Genomic DNA, 17,035 nt, shown 5'->3' with positions numbered 1-17,035 from the left:
GAAGTAATATGGCTTTGTTCCTGTTTGGGCTCGGTAAGAAAGGTGCACACGTGTAGCCTGATCTTATGCACGTTTATAAGCTGCCCTGCCCCGCTTTTTCAGCGCAACTTTCCTTCCAAGCAAGCCGTACGCAGGATTCCACAACAGCGCTAGAAAGTATAAGGGATCCTTCTTGTCACGACGCGGCTGTCAAGAAGCCTTCCATGCCCGTGTGATGAATAACCAGGTCCTCTAATGATTTGCAAAGAGGAACCTGTCTGGAAAGGCCCCCCCAGCGGCGGCCGTCAGAGTGCGAAGTCAGCAGCAAAGCGAAGCAAAATGGCGGCGCTCAGCCCTCGCTCGCGAGGGGTGCTATGGGCTGTTCTCTGGGGGTTGTTGGGGGCAACGGTCGCCCTCTTGGTCGTGGTGCTTGCTCGAACTTACTCCGTGCGGCCCCCTGCGTCAGCGCCTACGATTTGGGCGCGGAAGGGAGAGCGGCATATAGACCCCGCTTTTAGCCCCCAGGAGCGACGGGAGCTAAAGGAGGCACTGAAAGGTAAACTGAGGGTGTGGGAGAGAAGCAACGGGAAGTAGCCCCTCAACGCCCCCGTCAGGTGGAAACTGGTGCCACAGCCTCAGGCCGTTGCCCCGGGAGTTCTCCCCTCGCTTAAGTCTTGGGCAGGCTAATTTGTCATCTTTCCAGTTTACGAAGTGCGTAGAAGAAGAAAACGCGTGAAGAAGAGAATCGTGAACTTCCCAAGACACAGTACTCCATGTAACTACCATTCAGTTACCATTACGTTTATTTAAATAGTTTTTATCTGCCCTATGAAGTGTTGTGTTCATTGTTCTGGATTTGCTTTTGGAACTTAGGCTATTTCCCCCCTTCTGTGTTTCCGGGCTGTAAAAATAGGATAAATGATCTCTTCTAAACATTTAATTCCTTTGCAGATTTCTTCTTTTATGTGCGATGTAAATAAAATCTACACTGATCCTTCTAAATTCACATGATTTTTAGGTGCAGATCACACAAAGCAGAATTGTGTACAGACTACACAGAAGTCACAATTCCAGTGGCATGAAAACAAGAATATTAGTACCTGTCGTTAGAGAGAAATCCAAAGCCGATATTAAAACATGGGCAAGATTGTACTGAACTTCATGAGGAATGCTAATTCAGTAATTGCCCATTGGACTCTTCCTTTGAAGTTTTTTTTGTAGAAATGTCTTTTAGATCAACAACTGAGTGTCCTGGACGATTAAAATATTTATACAGTGTTTTCTGAATATTGTGATTTTTAACATCATTTATTCCTATGCTCTGTCCAATGTACAGAGTAGAAGAGCATTATTGATATGATGATGTATATTGCATAGGAGGATGAGCAAAAGGATGAGCCCAAGATAGTATTGCTGATGTTATTAGGTCCTGTAATCATATTGTTTGTATATGAGGGGAAAGCATCTTGGCTTGTTGAGGGTCTGGTTCCTGAGTTTGTCGCTCTGTTAGGTGGTCTCTGGTTGCGGGGGGGGGGGGTGTACAGGCAAGGAAAAGTCTGCCACCCGAGGCTTGTGTGAGAAAAATATCATTATCCAGGATAGGCTGCTGAAAAGTTAGCCTTTCTTTCCTTCCCTGGGGTAGTGAGTTAAGTTGTTTGAGGGGTGTGTGCTGAATGCACAAGGAAATATAGCAACATTTTGTTCCCAGTACCAGAAAAGGCATTTATTTATAGACAATAGGTTTTCCCAAAGGTCCCAGGGTCTACACCCACTCACTGCTGCAGCCGACTGATTTTACTGCTCTACAGACGCTAAGTAGTTTTAAACCTTTTAAGCCTTTTTTTTCTTTTTTTTCGATTGTTTTTATTTTCCTCACACTTTGAGGAGGTGCTTGGATATTTTGGCTGCATTAAATTTATAGCTTGTTTGCTTAGCAAAGACCCCGCAACTCTTGAGATAAGATAAGACAAGAGACAATTGGGAGGACTTTCTGCAGTTACTGCAATTGGGCTGGATGTTACATGTGTTATTCTAGTCGTCACTTGAGTGGATTTGGGCTGCAGAAAGATTACCAAAAGCTATTCAACAACAGCCACAGTTACAGCTGTAAAAAATTCTTGGAGGGAGGGTGGCTCCCAGGAAAGACGCCGAAGATATCAGCATGGACTGGTGTGTTTTAGTAAATTATCTGGCTTACAGCTGTGAGAGAACTTCTTCTTGAATGTGGAGTTTCTAAACTATTGCAGCATACTGTTGGGTTATTGCCAGCACATTGCTAATTAGTTTGTGGTATTTATTTCTCTCAAGATGAAATCCTGTAAGCGCACTAGACAGGATGAAGAACTCTCGCCGCCCCTCTCAAAACAGTTGAAAATCGATGACTATTACCTACCTCAGATTTCCATCTCTAACCGCTTTGAGGTGCTGGGGGGAGCCAGGATGTGTCAGCAGAAGAGCTGGGCTCTGCCCCTTCTGGTGGTTTAATGTCCAGGGAGGAGGCAGAGTGTGATAGAGAGGAGGGGAGCCTTACGATGCACTGTGGTGCAGGGAAGGAGGATCTGCTGGAAGCAGACAAGGATTTTTTTGATCTGCTGCAATTGACTGCGAGAACAGTGAATCATGTTTGCAAAATGCTACAGCTGCTGCATAATAAGATGGAAGCCCTCAGTGAACAAGTCAAAACTCTATCCCACACTGACAGTAAGGACGCTACGATCGACAGGGTTGTCTCTGAGTGTACTAAGCAGGCTGAACTCAAGAAGATGTTCCCAAAGCATGGCTCCACACAGAAATCAGACCTGGCTTCTGGTCAAGCTAGACAAAAGCCTGATAGTTACAAAAAAAAATCTTTACAGCTAACTCTGTGGGCCTCTAAGATCTGCTTGTACATCTACCCTTATAGGGGCGTGACACCAGACTGGAGGACCAGAGCAATGGCCATGAATCATCTGAAAGTCTTGATGGGTGATAGGCCGGAGGTAGGTGAGTTAATGGATCTGGAATTGCTACCTAGAGTGAACCGGACAGTCAGAGTTCTTCTGTCCTTCCGTACACACCATTTTGCGGCTCTTCTATTGAAGAACAAAAGGTCTCTTAGGGCAAAGGGCATTTTCCCAACTCGTGTTTTTGGCAATGGTATCATGGAGCCTCTCTTGCCGAGGGAAAGCACTTTAGACTCACAGCGCCAATTTCAAAAGACATCCCCAAGTAAGGGACATCCCAAGGAAATAGTCAAAGAAGCGTTTCTCGTCAATAAGATTAACTCAAACATCATCCTCCCAGAGTCGACACAAGAAGAAGATCTTGTTGATGAGGAGGTCCAGAAAATGTTCACTGAGTTACCGGACCATCAACAGCGTGGATTGATTGATAGACTGGGGGGACTGAGGGACAAGTTGGTTAAGCTTAGTGTAAGCAGCCAGCAGACCATGGCCTTTGTCACTAACGAGACAGTGATGGAAACTGATATTAACAGCACTCTTCCCCCCTCTGATATTTTAACACCTCCACAGGCAGTTCAGGAGAGTGTGCCGGCAAGAACTCAACAGTGTCCTGTGGAGGTGGAGTCAGTGATCAGAGAGTCCAGACGTCCTCATAGGGAAATAGAGTGCAAAGTTTCGAGAAATGGTAGTGTGTTCCATGACGAGAATGAGACACTTAATCAAATAGTGGAAACTGAATGAATCGAGCCAGCATCCCCTAATTTTAACATCATCTCCTGGAATATTGCTGGCTGGAAGAATAAGTCTACTGATCCCTCCCTTAAAAACTTCCTTACAGGGTTTGATGTGATTCTACTCTAAGAAACCTGGGCCTGTGATGAAATTTCCTTGGAGGGATTTAGGGCTCACTCCTTATGTGCTTTTAAAACGAAGAGATTTGGTCGTCCTCAAGCAGGTCTGGCCATACTTTGGTCTAATAACCTAAATTGGGAGCTCTGCCCCCTTGGGGATTGTGGCCACCTAGCTCAGGCTGGTATGCTGAAGAGTGCAGGGAAAGTCTTAATAGTAATTAATATTTATCTGCCTCCATGTGCAGATAGGGATGCCTTGTCCTCTCATTGGGAGACTCTCTTTAAGTATTTAGAGGAAGTGGAGCAGAGCTATCCAGGGGCAGATTTATTGATTGCCGGTGATTTCAATGCTAGGGTGGGTCAGCATAATGCAGAGGTGGCTGGAAAGTCGAGACTGATATACTCTCCTGTTTCTTTGAACCGAGACTTTCTAAAGATGAAACAGTTAATGAGGCTGGTGTTTATCTGGCCCAATTTTGTGTAAGGTTTAATCTTGTCATCTTGAATGGATTGTTTCCTTATGACTCTCCAGGCGAATTTACGTTCGCCTCATCTAGGGGTTGCAGTGTGGTGGACTACATGTTAAACTCACCGCCCCTGAGGGATACGATGAAAGCCTTTGCAATATCAGATCGTACTGAAAGTGGCTACTTTCTGTTGACCCTGGTGTTAGACAGTTCTGATATTGCTCCTGGGAGCTTTCGCGGGAGTGAGAATGGTGATAGTGCGTTATCTAAGCTCCCCAGGGTCAAGTGGTCACAGAGGGCAGCAGAAATGACTGCTAATCTACTCATCCCTAACACCTTAGACCAGTTTATGGGTGCATCAGAGGCCACTCCATCAGAGTGGATTCTGCTGTATGACAACCTGGTCAGTGATCTTGCCGGGACCATGACGTTGTATGCAAAACAGCAAGGGGGCAGCAGGGATGCCACTACATGGGGTGGTTTGACAGCGAATGCCAGTTGATGAAAAGGCGTGTACGCGGCATTTACCAACGTTATAGGAAATTAAATCTAGAGGATCTCCCTTCGGAGTATTTTGAATCCAAAAAGGCTCTACACCAACTCTATAAGGACAAGCAGAAACATTTCTTGCTCAAAAGCTGGGAACCCCTCCTTCAGGCCACAATTAGCAATGACTCAAGGAAATTCTGGTCCCTGATAGCAGACTCTATGGGAAGAAAGAGTTTAGCAAACAACTTAATTACGGCGAACTGCTGGCACAAATATTATTCAGAGATTTTTCAGGACAATAGGTGCAGTCCTAAAGAGGAACTTGATCTCTATCTGGAGGATTGTCCTCTATGGGAGCCAGTGTCGACTGAGGAGACCGAATCTCTAATTGCAGCACTCAAACTGGGTAAAGCCCCGGGGTCCGATGCTATCCCCCCTGAGGCTATTAAGGCTTTCCCTCAGTGGTGGGCCCCCTTCCTGGCTGCCTTGTTTTCAGCTATAGATAGGTCAGGAGTAATTCCTAAAGAATGGAAGAACGCTGTTGTAGTACCCATTTTTAAAAAAGGTGATCCACAGCTTCCTAATAATTATAGACCAATTAGTCTCTTATCCATCATAGGGAAGCTATATGCGAACCACCTGGCCAACAAGCTCAAAGCTTGGATTTCAGACCAGCAAATCCTGGGGCCTGAGCAAATTGGCTTTTGCAAAGGTAAATCAGCCCTGGACCACTGTGTTGTTCTTAGTCACCTAATAAATAAATATAGAAAAGGGAAAGGCCCTAAACTATACACGGCCTTTTTAGATCTCAAGGGAGCGTTTGACTCAGTGCCTAGGAATATTATGTGGAAGAAACTGAGCCTAATGGGGATCGATAGGCGTTTGCTTTACCTGATACAAAAACTTTACTCTGAAACCACCTGTCAGATCAGATGTTCGAAAGAAGGAGATCTAACTCCCAGGATTGCAATTACATTGGGTGTCAAACAAGGCTGTACTCTGGCCCCTTTACTGTTCAGTCTTTTTCTAAATGATTTGGCACCCTTTTTGAGCTCTTTCAATGGCCACTTCCCTAAATTGGAAATGAGACACATCCCCTTATTGTTGTATGCCGATGACGCTGTACTCCTTTCACTCTCAAAAGTCGGGATGACAAAGATGCTGACGCGTTTCTTAAATTATTGTGATAAGAAAAAGCACTCCCTAAATTTTGAGAAGTCCAAAATTATCGTATTTGGTCGAAGCTGGAGGCCCTTTAATTGGACTGTACAAGGTAACTCCATTGAACAGGTGAAGAGCTTCAGATATCTCGGAATCCATTTCCACTACAGTGGAAATTGGGCCACTCATATTAGGGAAGCGGCAAGGGCAGTGAACAGCAGTGAACTCACAATCTCTCACTTCTTTTACATGAAAGGAAACCAATTTATACCAGCTGTCCTTAAAGTGTTTAACTATAAAATATGTGCTAAGCTACTTTATGTTGCTCCTATTAGGATTTCTGCTTCCAACGAAGCGATCGAAAGAGTCCAATCTAAATTTCTTAGGAAAACCTTGGGGCTTCCAGCTTGCGTACCTTATGCGGCAATTTGCCTCGAGACAAATCAGAGACGTTTAGTTACAAAGGCATGGATCTCAACCTTCAAATTCTGGCTTCGCTTACATTTTCGAAGCGGGCCTAATAGTCTCATAATGTATATGTTACACAAGTCTAACACGTGTGACTGGTTGAACTATATTGAAAGGAAAATTACATTGATGGGGCTCAACGTAGAATCTTTTATCTTTTATCTGAGAAGAATGCTTTTGTTAGGATTAAACAGAGGCTAGTTGACATGGAGATGCAAGACCTTAGAAGCCTCGCTTCGGGACATTACTCTCCTGTTCAATGGGGGATTCCATTTAGTGATGCGCCAGCAGAATATTTTTCCTGTTTAATCGATCCCTGTATTCGAAGGGCATTTATGTTGGCCCGTTTTAATGTGCTCCCTTCTGCTGTCCTATTTGGGAGATTCAAAAAAATCCCATTTGGAGAAAGGTTATGCCCCTGTGGGATGTTGGAAATCGAGGATACAGCCCATGTACTTTTATCATGCAGATTTTATGATGATTTACGTGCATTTTATTTGGATTACCTACTGCAATCGCTGGAGGGCAAATCTGTTGAGAGTAAGATAGTGAGTCTTTTAGCCTCAACCAAGGTTGAAATCACTTAAATGGTGGCAAACTTCCTTTACCATGTATACAAGAGGAGAAGTGTGTTTAGAATGTTTAACAATTAACAGGCTCCACTTGTTTTTGACACTGTTACGGTTATGCCAATAAAGGTTCTGTCTTGTCTTGTCTTGTATAGACAATAGGAAAAACGTGGGTGGAATTGGGAGTAAATAAGTTGTTACTGGGGGTCATTTGACTCAGGCAAAACCCAAAGAAACAGAAATAACAGCATAAGCACATCAGACTAGCTAAGCACATTTTCTATTATAGTCTAAATACCTTATGACTAGTGGTGTAAAGATCAGGGTCCAGCCTTCTTCCTAATACTCCAGCAGGGTTAAAGGACAGAACAAGCAGCCAGTGGCTAAGTGGCCCTTTTATTAACATTTTTGAATTAGAGATCCCTTCAACAAACACTTTTGAATTCTAGAGCATAGTTGTTGCACTGGGTTTTTTTCTTCCAGCAAGAAACTGGGAAGAGTGCTAATCTCCTTACCTAGAATCATTTTCTTGCCAGGAGGGACCAGTACAGAGGTGCAGCAGGCCCTTCACAGGTTGCTTCTGCTAGCTGGCCAAGTCTTGTGAGTGTCCAGCCAGACTTTGGGCATCTACGCTCTCCTTCCTTAGATGGCCCCTTTATCTACCCCTTAATCCTCCCAACCAGTTACAGCAGCATTATGGAGTTTTGTGACACAGGCAAACAGGTCCATTCTAGACATGGAGGAAAGGGATTCTATGGAATCAGGATGAGCAGCAGCATCACACCTCTGTATAAGGTCACCAAAATAATAAAAGTTGTCTTGAAAGGCTTAGTAACATCATAGAATCAGCTGTATTAGAGATTGACAGCTGCTGACACAATGGTGGACCCCTTAGCTATGCCCTTAGTTTACCAAAAATGATTGGCTATTAAGCAAAAAAAAAAATCTTGCATAGCATTAGATAATTTACACAGGACCAAGGATGAAATATGAAGGTGCAAATCCAATATAATCCACTATTTGACATGATTTGTTTGCCAAGTCACAAATGCAAAGCTGAAAGCAAGTGATAAGTACCCATGTCTTCAAAGTAAGTGTCTTTTTCTCGACTTCTGTGCAGAGAGTCAGTTCTGGTGATACCTGTAAGCAAAATATAGCCCGTGCTTTTTGACTTTAGCCTTTAGATATTAACCACTTCTGCACCAGGGATGTACCTCCTCGTTATCCTAGAAATCAAGCCAAAAGGCATGGAATTGGCTTGTCAGGGCCTTTTTGCACCTCTCATGTTTGGTCAATGTGGTGCCATTTTTTTTAGCCTGTACCGTGTCAAAATGCATTGGGATGTATGAGTGCTGGATGCCATCATTGGTGACATCACAGTGCCAGCCCTTTCCTCCCCCCCCTTTTTTTTGCACGCATGATAATGCATCATTGGAATGCTGGATCAATCTGTTTCCTGGATTTCTCCTTCTCAACCCATTGGTGCATAGATCCAATGCTGGATCTGAAAAAAAAATGTTAAAAAGAAGGGGAGGGGGAGGAGTGGAGGGCGAAGGGAGTGGCTGGATAGACAACAGTGGCCAATCACAATGAAGTGGGCTGACAGAGGATGGGAGGGGGCAGAAGAGGGTGGAAAAATAAAAGATGGAATAAAGAGTGTGCATGGGGAAACAGCCAACTAGAAACCAATTTTTTTTAAAAGTCGGGGTATAAGTGTTCCCAGGAAAGTTGCAGAAAATCTGTATAATAGCCGGAGTAACTACTCATGGCAGCCAATCATGTGCAGATGGTCACAAAAAAACTGTTGCAGTATGGGAAATGAACTGGCGAAATTGGCCTGTACAAAACGGGTTATTGTCAGGCTGAATTAATTAGATCTTATTTGTTCCTGGCTCAGATCCAGTTCCACGGCTATGCACAGTGTAACGTAACCTGTCACAGAGCAGTATTTCACTGTTATTTACTCCACAAATGCCTGCTGCTGCTGAACTTCCATTTTATTTTTTTAAAACATCTTCATATAAGTTTTCATACAATAACTATAGCACCACTATAACTCCATAATACCATCTAAAGTTAGTGTAGAACCACTAATACAAGCTCAATTCCATTACTGGATTAGCTTCTAATTGGGTAGGTATCTTGGGGTATGTACTATGTGAGCCACCAGACATACCTTGTCTCATGGAGTCTGAGGATTTCAGTCAGACTTTGATGCACCAACTGCATACATTTGAATGAAGGCACCTGAATATCACTGAGAGATGCAACATACTGCAAAAACAAGTGGTGTTCAAGAAAAAGAGATTTTATAACTGTAATCTCAGAGCAGTACTTGTTTGGCTGTCCGTCTGTTGATAATAGCTTCTGCATAGTCTGTGTAAATAATCTGTTTTCTAGTTTTCAGCTCATTACACTTTCAAAAATGGTAAAATATTTTCTTGTATATTACAAGGTGCCATCCGACTGCAAACAGTTTCTTTTGCACCAGATGACCAGAATACAACAGCCCTGGCAGAGTTTGGGCCCTATATCCGTAAAGGTACCTTAATTTGCACTGCTGCTTTTAAAGAGGAGGTGGGAATTTTCTATATCGAAATTTTCTAAAACTCTGTTCGGACTTCTCATTCAATTTGTCAGTGGAACTGAAATACTGCATGCACAAAAATGGGAGCAGTTATTTTGAAAAGTGCAACTTAACTAACTAAAGAGGCTATGGGATGTTAGAAAATAAGACTTCTGAGATACAATTTATCATTATGTGATTAAGCTTATAAAATACCTAAAAGGCATTTATTCTCTAGATGGTTTTTGGATCTGTCTGCATTGCAAGTGTTTCTGTTGAGTCCTTATGGATGCTGCTGGAGTTAAAATCTTGGGTCTATTGTGATTCCATGAACAGTTGTAGGCATACTGCATAGTGACTAAACTGTGAACTTGGAAGTCTTGTGTTCAGATTTCACTTCGTCTGTGAATTTGCAAGGTGACCATAGAAGGACCATTATCCCTTCTCCTCAACCACATGTTTGATATAGTGATAATATAGGCCTGGCCGTCCTTCCCCTTCCTCCTCCCTTCTCATCCTCTGATTCCAGAACTTCCTAGTTCAGGCAGAATTCAAAACCTAGTTTCTAATTTTGGTTTAGAAGGCAACATGAACCATATTTTGCCAATCTGAATGTAATGGCAAACTGTGGTTTGTCTGAACTATTAAGTGAATTGGATTATGCAAGGAGAGAAAAGAGGATGAGGAGGGAAAGTATGTGAGCTCAGGGCTTAGATCAAATAACAAAGCATGCTTTGACTGTTTCATTCAAACTAGATCAAGGTATTCTATAAATGCTTGAACTACTAAATATGATCTTAATTATGTTATTCAGAAAAGTCTATTAGTTTATTATTGTTTTGGCCCTAACCATTTTAAATCTTGTTAATTTTACTGGGTGACCAATAATGGTCAAGTAGGTAATATTGCTATTTTTTTTAAAGAATAAGATGCATTTGTAATGTTATTCAATAAAAATCTATTAGTGTTTGTAGCTGCTTAGTGAGTTTTTTAGATCTTGTAGACATCAGGAGAGATGACAGTGGCTCTGTGAACGCAGATGTCTTTATGCTTTAAAATATATACAAATATATCATCACATTGAGAGAGCTGTAGGGTATTCATTTTCTTATCCTTTTAACTAGCCATAATTCCCTGAAATATATCAAGCTTTGTGAAACTTAAAAAAACTTAATCTGTATTTTTCATTGTGCATCCACTGATTTCAGATGTGTTTATACAGTGTATATCTTCAAAATCAGAGCAATTTTATCTAATTTATTCTCGTCTTGTGTTTCTCCTTCTTAAAGTCTTCCCTGCAGTGTTCTCTGCCTCATTCATCCAACATGAAGTTATTGGAGAATATAGCCATCTATTCACTGTCCAGGGCTCTGACCCTCAGCTACAACCTTACATGCTAATTGCACACATAGATGTGGTTCCAGCTTCCCCACCAGGATGGGATATTGATGACCCATTCTCTGCGGAGGAACGTGATGGGTTTATCTATGGACGAGGAACACTGGATAACAAAAATTCTGTTATGGTACGTTTTGACATCATTCCTAGTTTTGGAGTTATGCAAAGTTTTTTTGTGATTTGACTACAAAGTTTGATGTGCCACAAGAATAATGATTTACTATACAAAGGAAAAGAAGAGATTACGTGGCAAGACGAGCATTCGATACATTTTTGTAATCCGAAGACAGTTCTACTAACTTTAGAAGCGACCTTGTTAAAATGTTGTTGGCTGTATTTTGCTATACTTCACCAATTTCTTACAGCACATGCTCAAGTTCAACCACAGTTAGTTGGCATGGTGGCGCAACACCCACTCAGGTTACCAGTCTCTGGTGTACTAGTAACCATGCAGGCATAGCTGCTTTCCACAGGTAGAAGCACTTGGAAAGTCACCCAGGTAAGTTGTGCCTTCCTTGCATCATATTTAAATCAGTCCTTACTCAATCCATCTGAAGTGTATCAAACTCTGTGCGTATGAACTTTGCTTTCTATTTTTGTTGCTCACAGTATGGGGTATGTTCTCTAACTATGATGCAAAATAGTATGGTGTTGAACATTTATTTCTGTTCCTCAGGGGATTCTGCATGCTCTAGAATTCTTACTGAGAAGAAATTATAGGCCTCGCAGGTCTTTCTATATTGGTCTTGGGCATGATGAAGAGGTATTCCTTTATGTCTTTGTCATTTTCTCCCTTGTTTATGTTTGTATTTAAATTTATTTTCTACCAAAAGTGAAACAATATACTCCATCATGGAATCCAGTGGCCTACATTGTTAATGAACTTGAATAAGTCAGATTGTTGCTCCTTTACTTGAAGATTCTCTAATGATTTGTGCTACTTTAGGTATCTTCCATGTGTTGTAGAAATAGATGCCTAATTGCTGATCAGCTTCAGCACCATATGAACATATAGGTCCTTATACACATTAATGTAGCAAAGACTTCATTGTGGAAAGAGGTATAATGAACAATTATTTTATGAATCCATTGTTGGAGATACATTGGTGCATTGTTACTTTTCCTTGTGCTGCTGGAAGAAGACCAGTTTCAGGTGGGTAGCCATATTGGTCTGTAGTAGAAGAAAAACAAGATTCAGGTTCAGTAGCACCTTAAAGACCAACTAGATTTCCAGCATATGAGCTTTTGAGAGTCAGAGCTCCCTTTGTCAGAAGATGATCAGCTATTGAACTGGTAGAAGGGAACAAGTAGAGTAGCTGCTACACTTGTGGCACTCAGTATGCCTCTGAGTGCAGGATTATAGCAGGATTCAGAAAATAATGTCATTACAAATGAAATGACGCAAAGTTTGTTAAACTGCAAACTTCAGTGTTTGGGAGCATAACAGATCACTTGCATGTGTCTGTCCTCCACTAATGCACAGACTCATTGATGCTGCTTGAGACAATATAGTCAGCAAATGGCTTGATTTGCTATGATGATATTGTTATGGAATTGACAGGTGGGTGGTCAAAAAGGAGCAGTGAAGATTGCAGCTGAGCTGGAATCTAGAGGAGTGCAACTTTCTTACTTGCTTGATGAGGGAAGTTTCATTTTAGAAGGGGTCATCACTGGAATAAAGAAGCCTGCAGCTATGTAAGTACGGAAGGGTAAAAATTTGCCATTATTAATGCTGCCTGCAACTACTAGCATTCTAAGAGCCTCTCTGCTGTACAAACAGACAGGGTTCCCCAAAGCTGTGTAACAAAAAATGCATCAGCTGAAACAGAGATCTATAACCTATGGCTCGTGTGACTCAGTAAAAAAACATGACCTTTTTTAAAAAAGAAAATGAAATCTGGCAACCTAACATTATGTGAAGGAAATGGTGGGCAAAGATTTTCAGGGAACTAAAGGACTTCTTAGAGATGTTTTGTAGAAAAGGACGTGACAGATGTAAATTCTTGTCAGTAATGCAGGTTACTGGTTAGCAAACCATGTACAGATTTATGGCAGTGCGCTAAAACAATCACTCAGGATGTTCCTGTATATATTTAATACTTCTTATGAGACTGCATATGTGTTACTTCCTAATAAAAGACCTGCAACAACCATTGTTTGACCTGCAGAAAATTTATGGATTATTAACCAACATTTCAGTTATCAGTAATGTTAAATTGTATGTTTTCAGTTATGCAAATGGGATTTCTTATGCTGGCTCTTTGTTGATTTCTTGCTCTGAATTCTGATACTGTTTGGCTGTTTAAATTAATCCTCTGGAGCATTAACATAGATGCTGTGGCTCCTCTTCCTTCTGGGACATAACTGATTAACCTTAAGAATATGGATACCTGGCCAGGCTGTTGCAAGCCTGTGCTCCTGATTTGGCATTACTGCCATAGTCATGCAAAGCACAGCCATACCTCTGAAAAGAGCAATGTTGCTGGGCCTTGTAGTCATTAGACCACAGGAATTGCATTGGTTTTCTAAGTCTGAAAGATCCAGAGGTGCATTAGCGCCTCCAATTAGAGGATAGGGGGAAACTCTACTTCATTGCATATGGAATCTCATTGTTCTTTTTTAAATAATTCATCAGAATAGCTGTCACAGAAAAAGGTGCAGTTACAACACATCTCAGTGTGACATCAGTGCCAGGTCATTCTTCTGCACCACCTAAGAGGACAAGTATTGGTATTCTCTCTGAAGCATTATCCAGGTAAGAGTTTGTCTGAAGGTCAAAGATGCAACATGATACTAGCTCCATCTGTGCCCACTGAAGTAGACACAGCATTCTATACAGGATGCAAACAAGGGACCTTAAGATCATGGCCAAAAGATCTTCCCCCCCCCCCCCTTTTTTAACATGCTGCTGAGGAAGAGTTCTGGAGAACTCATGGTGTTATTTTGGTTGGTCTTTGTAAAAGGATATTGCATAGCTTTTGTTTTTGGATTTTTCTCTGAGGAAGCATCGTTACCTATATTCTTTAAGGACCCAGAGCCACACTAAATGCAGTTTTGTTCAGTGGTTTCACACTTCGTTTATTACATGTATTGATACATTTCTCTCTGTGTATTTAAATGTTAGCACTACAAGAGAAAAGTATATATTCTAAAATACTTAAATGCTGCGGGAGCACCAAGACAGAGAGAGAATAGTGAGAGAAGTCCAAGCATTGCAGGAAACGGGACATTAAAATAGCAAACAGGAAGCCTTAAAAAGAGAGAAAAGCTGCGTGATTAGCACTAGTGGATACATCAGGAAGAATGAAGAGGCCCTACAGTTTTGCCTAAAGGAGGTCATTAAACACCTCACTAAAAGTAATTTCAGAGAAGTTGTGCAGCTAGAAGCCATGCTGAAGGGGGTCGAGAAGAGGCATAACCAGAAGTGAAGACAGGAAAATTTTCAAGGCGTTTGGAGGAGAGGAGAAAATGAGAGTGAAATGGGTTGGTGGGTGGTGAGGAAGACCTTTTAAGAATCCTGGAAATATTAATAAGCTTGAAAGCAAAGAGCCAAAGGGTTGGGAAATGTTAACAAAATAATAGAGAAGGCATGAATGGTGGGAAAAGAAGAGTATGGGACTGGATGTGGAGAGAAAGTGAACTAGTTCATGGGGGAAAAGGCAACAGCAGAGGACAGAAGTGGAGGTAGGGAGGAAAGGAACAAGTATCTCTTATCCCTAAAACCTTTGAGTCTGATCAAAAGCTTAAGTTAAACAAGGAAGTGTCTTCTGCAAAATGAAATTGTAATTGCATTAGGCCTAGATAATGTTGCCTTTGGGTTCCGTATGTCAGTAACTAAATGCATGCTTATTAATAATAAAGTTAAACCACATCGTAGAGGTTAATCCTTTAATACCAATGTGGTACAGTTCTCTTTAAACATTGACCAGGTCGGCAGTTAGAGCACACCGTTATCAGAACAGCTCTCTCTTGTTCCCATTCACTGCAGAATTGTACTGCAGGGGGCAAGTAATTCACATGCAAGCCAACAAATGTACAGTCTTTTGCCAATATAGAACAGCCACTGTGCAGGTAATATATATGTTAAATGTTCCTGCTTTGCAAACTTCTTTATCCTTGGATGATGTAATTGGTTTGGATAGTTTGATGGTAGACTTTATTTAGTATTTATTGATTCATTTAGCACATTTTTTATCATGCCCAAGGTGACATACTGTTTTTTCCCCTCCTTCATTTTTGCCCTTGTACTTGTTACATCCCTGTGAGGTCAGTTAGGCTGAGAATGTGTGGCTGGTCCAAAGTCACCCAGTGAGCTTCCAGTGCAGAGCAGGGATTCAAACCTTGGGCTCTCAGGGCCAAGCTAGACGTGCAGGTTTTTAAAGAGTTGGGTCTAGGTTCCCAACCCAACTCAAGTTCCCTGCAGCTACACAGCAGATTTGGGGGATAGCTGTTAAAAAATAAAAGAGAGACCAAATGGCTGTGGAATGCTTCCGCAGAGGGGAGGAGGAGCTCCCCCACCCAGCCATTCCCCCCTGTCAAAATAGCAGGGGAGGCAGGTTCCCCCCCCCCCCCCGCCGTTTTTTCTGCTCCACATGGCGTATTCTGTGCACATGAAGCAGTAAAAAAGGGAGGGAAACTCCTCCTCATGCTATTGTGACTTGGGAAACAGCTTGAGGGGGCGGGGAGCCCATCCTCCTTCCACTGAGGCATTCGGAGGCTGTTTGGATGTCTTCTTAATTTTTTAACATCCATTTATTTTTTAACAGTTGTATGGTTGCGGAAACCCAAATGGGGCCTGGGGAAGACTCAGCTCTTTAAATACCTGCACATCTAGCTTGGCCCTCAATTTCTAATCCAACACTTCAGCTGCTTTGCCATAATAGCATCTTGCATGTTTCCATGTACTAGTTTTCTGTTTTTCCCTCTTGTCCACATGGCAAACTGTATAATTGCTGAACAAAAGGAATACAATTGTAACTGATTTTTTCCTCTACCTTTCCATCTCATTCTTGTAGGTTGGAGCTGCATCCCATGCCCAGTCTGTTTGGTGAGGGGCCTGAAAGCATGATGTTTGAAGAATTGGCCCCGGAGGTAAGTATTGAACAGGATGTGTTCTCTCTTTCTGTGAAGTAATCTTGAAATTATCCATATTTATCATTCTCAGAAAACTCCTAAGCAGGTATGCTCAGTAATAAGTTCTGTTTTATTTAATGAGGCTTCCCCCCTCCCAGGAAAGTACTGAAAGGTAAGCGTTGAGTCTTAGATCCTAGTGTATCTTACTCACAACTGATTCCTGCAGAATTTACAGGGAAAACTCACTGCCCTGCTCTTGTGTATGCAATTTCCTCCTGCTGTCCTCATTTACCCGTTTGCTTGCCTCCTATGCATGGAGGGTTTGGTCTGGATCATGCCCCTTATAAATATCATTTTCCAGGGCTTTTTTTCAGCTGGAACGTGGTGGAAGGAGTTCCGGCACCTGTTGAAAATGTTCACATGACTGGTGGCCCCGCCCCCTGATCTCCAGACAGAGGGGAGCCTCCAGACGGCGCGGAGGGCAATCTAAACTCCCCTCTGACTGGAGATCAGGGGGTGGGGCCACTGGCCATGAGACCATTTTCTCCGAGGGCGATTTAAACTTTAAAAAACTCCCCCTTGTTCCAGCTGACCCAAAGTTCCACCACTGAGTTCCACCACCACTTTTCCCAGAAAAAAAGCCCTGTCATTTTCTAACCTATACCCTTACAGGATCTCTTCAACAATACTTTTTTTGAATGGCAAATGTTACTGTGGAGGAAACCTAGAGATTCATATCTGGAATCGGGTTTCCTGATGTGTGTGTGCTTTTTTCTCTCCTCATGCTATTCAGTTCAGCTTCCCTCTCAATATCATCATGGCAAATCTGTGGCTGTTTGCTCCACTTCTTAGCAGGTAAATTAAATGTGTGTGTGTGTTTGCAGGGGTGGGGTGGGGGCAAACTGTAGGTAGAGAGTACAGAATTTCCCCAAGTACAAAATATTGCAGTTTCAGTATGTTCAGCCCAACACACACAAAACATGTGCACATTTATTGCTTTAAAAACATACAGCTGTTTATGGAACAGTATGGCCTCTACTTGTTTAATTCTGATCTGTTAGAATGTTTGTGT

At 42.1% G+C, this 17,035-nt stretch overlaps 1 protein-coding gene across 1 annotated transcript in view; it reads left to right on the top strand.

Moving 5' to 3' along the window:
- Positions 1-312: 312 nt before the first annotated feature.
- Positions 313-17,035, top strand: part of PM20D1 (peptidase M20 domain containing 1) — a 29,139-nt gene continuing 12,416 nt past the window's right edge. The window contains exons 1-8 of the mRNA XM_054981462.1: positions 313-535; positions 9,382-9,468; positions 10,782-11,017; positions 11,567-11,653; positions 12,452-12,585; positions 13,526-13,645; positions 15,906-15,981; positions 16,757-16,818. Of these exons, the coding sequence (XP_054837437.1) occupies positions 319-535; positions 9,382-9,468; positions 10,782-11,017; positions 11,567-11,653; positions 12,452-12,585; positions 13,526-13,645; positions 15,906-15,981; positions 16,757-16,818 (1,019 nt within the window). The 5' untranslated portion in view covers positions 313-318. The remainder of the gene's footprint in view (positions 536-9,381; positions 9,469-10,781; positions 11,018-11,566; positions 11,654-12,451; positions 12,586-13,525; positions 13,646-15,905; positions 15,982-16,756; positions 16,819-17,035) is intronic.

The sequence above is a fragment of the Eublepharis macularius genome, chromosome 5 (assembly GCF_028583425.1).
Source record: "Eublepharis macularius isolate TG4126 chromosome 5, MPM_Emac_v1.0, whole genome shotgun sequence".
Classification (NCBI taxonomy): Eukaryota; Metazoa; Chordata; class Lepidosauria; order Squamata; family Eublepharidae; genus Eublepharis; species Eublepharis macularius.
Note: the sequence above shows the minus strand (reverse complement) of the source record. Positions and strands in the feature narration are given on the sequence as shown.